General features: G+C 44.1%; 1 protein-coding gene across 2 annotated transcripts in view; it reads right to left on the minus strand.

Annotated features, from left to right (window-relative positions):
- ism1 (isthmin 1) overlaps positions 1 to 1,350 on the minus strand; it is a 12,381-nt gene extending 11,031 nt beyond the window's left edge. For both annotated transcript variants that reach the window (XM_032540571.1, XM_032540570.1), the window contains exon 1: positions 428 to 1,350. In XM_032540571.1, the coding sequence (XP_032396462.1) occupies positions 428 to 565 (138 nt within the window). In that variant the 5' untranslated portion in view covers positions 566 to 1,350. The remainder of the gene's footprint in view (positions 1 to 427) is intronic.
- Between the last annotated feature and the right edge of the window lie 2,876 nt (positions 1,351 to 4,226).

A 4,226-nucleotide genomic window follows, 5' to 3' on the forward strand; every position in this document is an offset into this window, starting at 1 on the left:
GCTTCATGGGTTCAGCTCTGACCCTCCGCCTCATCAACTGAAAACTTGGATAACAGTGATGAGCCCATGATGACAGAGAAGTGCCTGCAGCTAGCATTTAACCCCCAACAATAGGGTGGTGGGTCTGGTGCAGGGGGCTGATCTCTGACCCTGCCTCATCTTCCATCCCTCTGCTGGCTCCCTGCCATTCCCGGGGGACACCCTGGGGAGACCCCATCCCAATGGATGTCAACAACCGCCAAAGACTCACAGAGTTCCTAGGGAATATATACTTTATTCAGCTTGGGCCATGGCTCAAATCAGCATTTTATCAAACCCATCTGTGACCAAATAAGATTAGATATCACCTTTCCCATCAAATTTCCCCTAAGAAATCCCTTTCTCCCTTCTGGAAAGCACATCGCTACTAATAGATTTCCTAACTCACCTCTGTAAGTGCGGTGTCCTGATCCAGGATCAGAGTTTCATTTCCCTGGGGCAGCGGACTGCTCCGTAGTACCGTGATGTGCAAGGTAAGGAGAAGAAGTCCCAGGAGCAGCAGCAGTTCCGCCGCCAGTCGCACCATCCTTTTGACGCGGCCGCTCTTGGGAGCCTGCGGTGTGGCCGGGGCTCCGACTCCGCCTCCTCCCGGTGCAGAGACTCCAATCTCCGGATCGGCCGGGGACGAGGAGCCGCAACACCACTTCGGAGCCACTTCGGGAATCAGAATTGCAATAATGAAGGGAAAAGGATCGGAGTCAAATAATTTTGGGGGAAAAAAAGTGTTGGGAATTTATTTGAATCCACTGGGGGTTTCGTTGTAAACTATGTTCTAAATTAAGATCGATCCTCTTTTACTGATTGTTCATATCTTCAGATTTTGGAGCAAAATAGTACATGAGTTAATGCGCGGATCTGCCAATTACTACAGTATTTTCAATACTGCAAGAGTGATCCAGCGCGCAGCATTAACACGTTCCTCTGTTCTTGCGACCTTGTCAAATCTCCAAGCTCAGGAAACTTGCAGCCCAGTTGGCCCTTGGTGTCATTCTCAGCCTCACACTTCACTTTTCCTCACTTCCACTTGAGCCCTTTTACGCATTTCTTGTGTTGTCCACATTCTGCGCCACCCAACGTTATTCGACGAGACTACCTTTGGAGAAAAGAGTACAGGTAGTTAAAAATAGATTTTCCTAGACTTCACGGTGGAGTTCTGTCTTCTTCAAAAACAGTTTTCATCCTTTAGCTATAAAAAAAATGAAGACATGGACTGGCGTGCGTAACGAGTCCTTTTGCAAGAAAACAAGTGAAACCATATCAAACTACGGCTTTTACCCAAACACACGCTGTGCTTGATGTGCGCTCTTGAGGTGGTTTTATACTAAACGCCCCTGTGCAGGCTCCCTCCCCCTGGTTAACTCTTTCGTCCCTCCCAACCCTCCCCAAGCTGGTGTCCGGCCGGTTGCAGATCAGATACGTTCTGCTAAGTCCTGTAAACAGGACCATCGCAATCTTTAAAAACTACAAATTAACTTCGATCAGATTATGGCAGATTTCCCACTTATGTAAGCCGATCAAGTCATCTCAACACAGTTGAATATTAAAAGAAATGCCACTCTACAGCACAATGAGGACTCCCCGAAACAACCTCAAGTAACCTTGGTAGTCCCCGGAGGCGCACTGGGCACGCAGACGCGTCGTAGCGCAGAGGAAGACACTCGGCCGGAGGCTCTTTATGGGAGGTCTGCCTCTCCTGTTGACATGTGTGCAGCAGCAGCCTTGTCTCAGTCTTTGATTAAAACGCTCCTACGGAAGGTGCTGTAACACTTCACTTCAGCGAGACAAATGGCGCGTAATGTGATTAGCCCTCGTGAGACTTTTTATTGTCCGCTTCAAAGGCCAGGTCGCTGTGTCAACATATGCACCAAGCGGGGATGCTGCTGCTGCTTCAGCGTGGGTGACAGTTCACTGAGCCCCGAGGCATGGAGAAGAGCGCGCATCTTATAGTGGTTGTCACCTTTGAAGTCGATACATTCAGTTTAGTCACAAGTGGAACAATATTGGTACTGAAAATGACAAACAAGATCTCATTGGTGTCATGGATTATTTGTCTGAATCCTAACAGCTCGCCTAAGACCATTTAAACACATATTTGGTTGTGCGCATGCATAATCCTTGATGTGGTGGCCAAATGGCGCGTAAAGCACAGCTCAGCCCGGACATGACAGTTAGACTACTATAGCCTATTTACATTCAAAATGATTTTTTCCTGCATCACTTTCTATATCAGCCCACCAGTGTTGTAAATGTGTTGAATACAATCCAAAGAAAACCCACAAAGGGTCACCAGTCATTTCATTTTACAGCTATGGTTGTCATGAGCCCTGGGAGTAATGAGATGTTTGGTAAACTCAGGCCCTGACCTTAACTTCAATGTGCCCATCTGATGCACATGTGTGCCAAAAAGCAGGGTGAGTAAATCTGGTCTGAGTGACAGCTTACGTATTATTCTAAAGAATGCCAGTAGGGTAACTGGCAGCAGATTGTGATGAGCAGGGTGGAGTAATTCAACACCTTTGATGAACGATATAACCAATATCATATTTCATTGAGTCTTTTATACCGCTTTATCCTTAACAAAGCTTCCCAAATGATCTCACAAATATCTAAGATCACATGCCTCAATTAAAAAACACTCTATATAATAATGTTCCGCTTCTATGCTTATGAAATGCATCACACTGGCATACTTCATTATGCTTTCTGTTAACAAGTGGTTCCCAGTATATTGTAGTCTTTAGTTACTTACTCCAGGCACAGCATAACTGTCTAAACCATGCAAGTCTGTACTTTGTCTGCTTCACTTCAAAAATCCCTCTCCTGAATAGAAAAAAATCTTGTTTAAATGGAAAACAGAGAGTCGAGAGAATGGCTTGCCTGCTTTGGACACAGTGGTGGACATCAAAGGCGTAGCAGAGGATCCCCCTTCAGAATAGCAGCTACATGCCATTCCAATAAGTGCAGTGTATTTGGATCTGCAGTTCAAAAGGGGCTGGTGCAGGCAGGCAAGCAGGTCTCTGGGGCCTTGCCACCAGTAGTCAGGCTGCACAGATGTTTTGAATGCCAGCACATACCATTTGCCACTTCTACTGAAACTGAGGGCAGTTAGAAGTGACTGGAGGGAAGTTTGACAAGACATGTGCTTCCCACCTTGAGTCAAAGTTTATTACCATACTTTGTCACTTTGCTACAAAGTCCAGTTTGAAATTGATTGATGAATTGACTGTATGTTTTGTGAGTTCCTTTCCTAAAAAAATAGCAGGAAAAAACACAGGGTAAGGGTTAGATATGGCTTCTTTTTTTTAAAGATTTTTTTGGGGCATTTTTAGGCCTTTATTTGACAGTACAGCTGAAGAAATGAAAGGGGAAAGAGAGTGGGAATGACATGCAGCAATGGGCCACAGGTTGGAGTCAAACCCCGGGCCCGCTGCGTGGAGGAATACACCTCTATATGTGGGCGCCCGCTCCACCAACTGAGCTATCCGGGCGCCCAGAAAAGGCTTTCTATCCACATGTTAAGTTTGACTAAAGAAAAAAACAGTTAATAAAAGCCACCAGTATAATAATCTTCTTCAAATAAAATTTAATTCTCAAATATGAGATGTTTAGAACACGCATTCTTCCTGCTGTGCATCTATACAAAAATGTTGCAAGTTCGAGTTTGCCTTCCCGCATAATCACAGTGGAGCTTAGTATTTCAGTTTTCTGTATGTGTGATGCACTGAGTTATGTTTGAGAATGAACTCAAGCTTTTGAGTTTCTCTTTACCCACATCTGTCTTCTGCTGTAAACCCGCAATGAATTTCACAATGTTCACATTTAGACTAAAGGTGAAAGAAAACACAAATTAATAACAGACACCCCAAGAACATCAATGCAACATTTGAGGCCACCTTTTCCCTTCTCCTCCAGATCTTTATGAAACAGTACAATGGTATGACATCACATATTAACAAAACAGTTTTCTATTGTTTCTGGCTATAGGACCCAGATGTAAATATGCACTTACAGAACAAAATGATCAAGTATGGAGCACAGATTGCATTTTGTCTTCTTTCTTTATAGTTTTAAAACAGTTTGCAGTTCATCCAGCATATGTTTTCCCTAGGATTGCTTATTTCACTTTAAATCCATCTTGTAAAATGTCATCACCATGTTGTTTATGGGGAGAAAAAAAAAAAAAAAAA

Source organism: Etheostoma spectabile, chromosome 17 (genome assembly GCF_008692095.1).
Source record: "Etheostoma spectabile isolate EspeVRDwgs_2016 chromosome 17, UIUC_Espe_1.0, whole genome shotgun sequence".
NCBI lineage: Eukaryota > Metazoa > Chordata > Actinopteri > Perciformes > Percidae > Etheostoma > Etheostoma spectabile.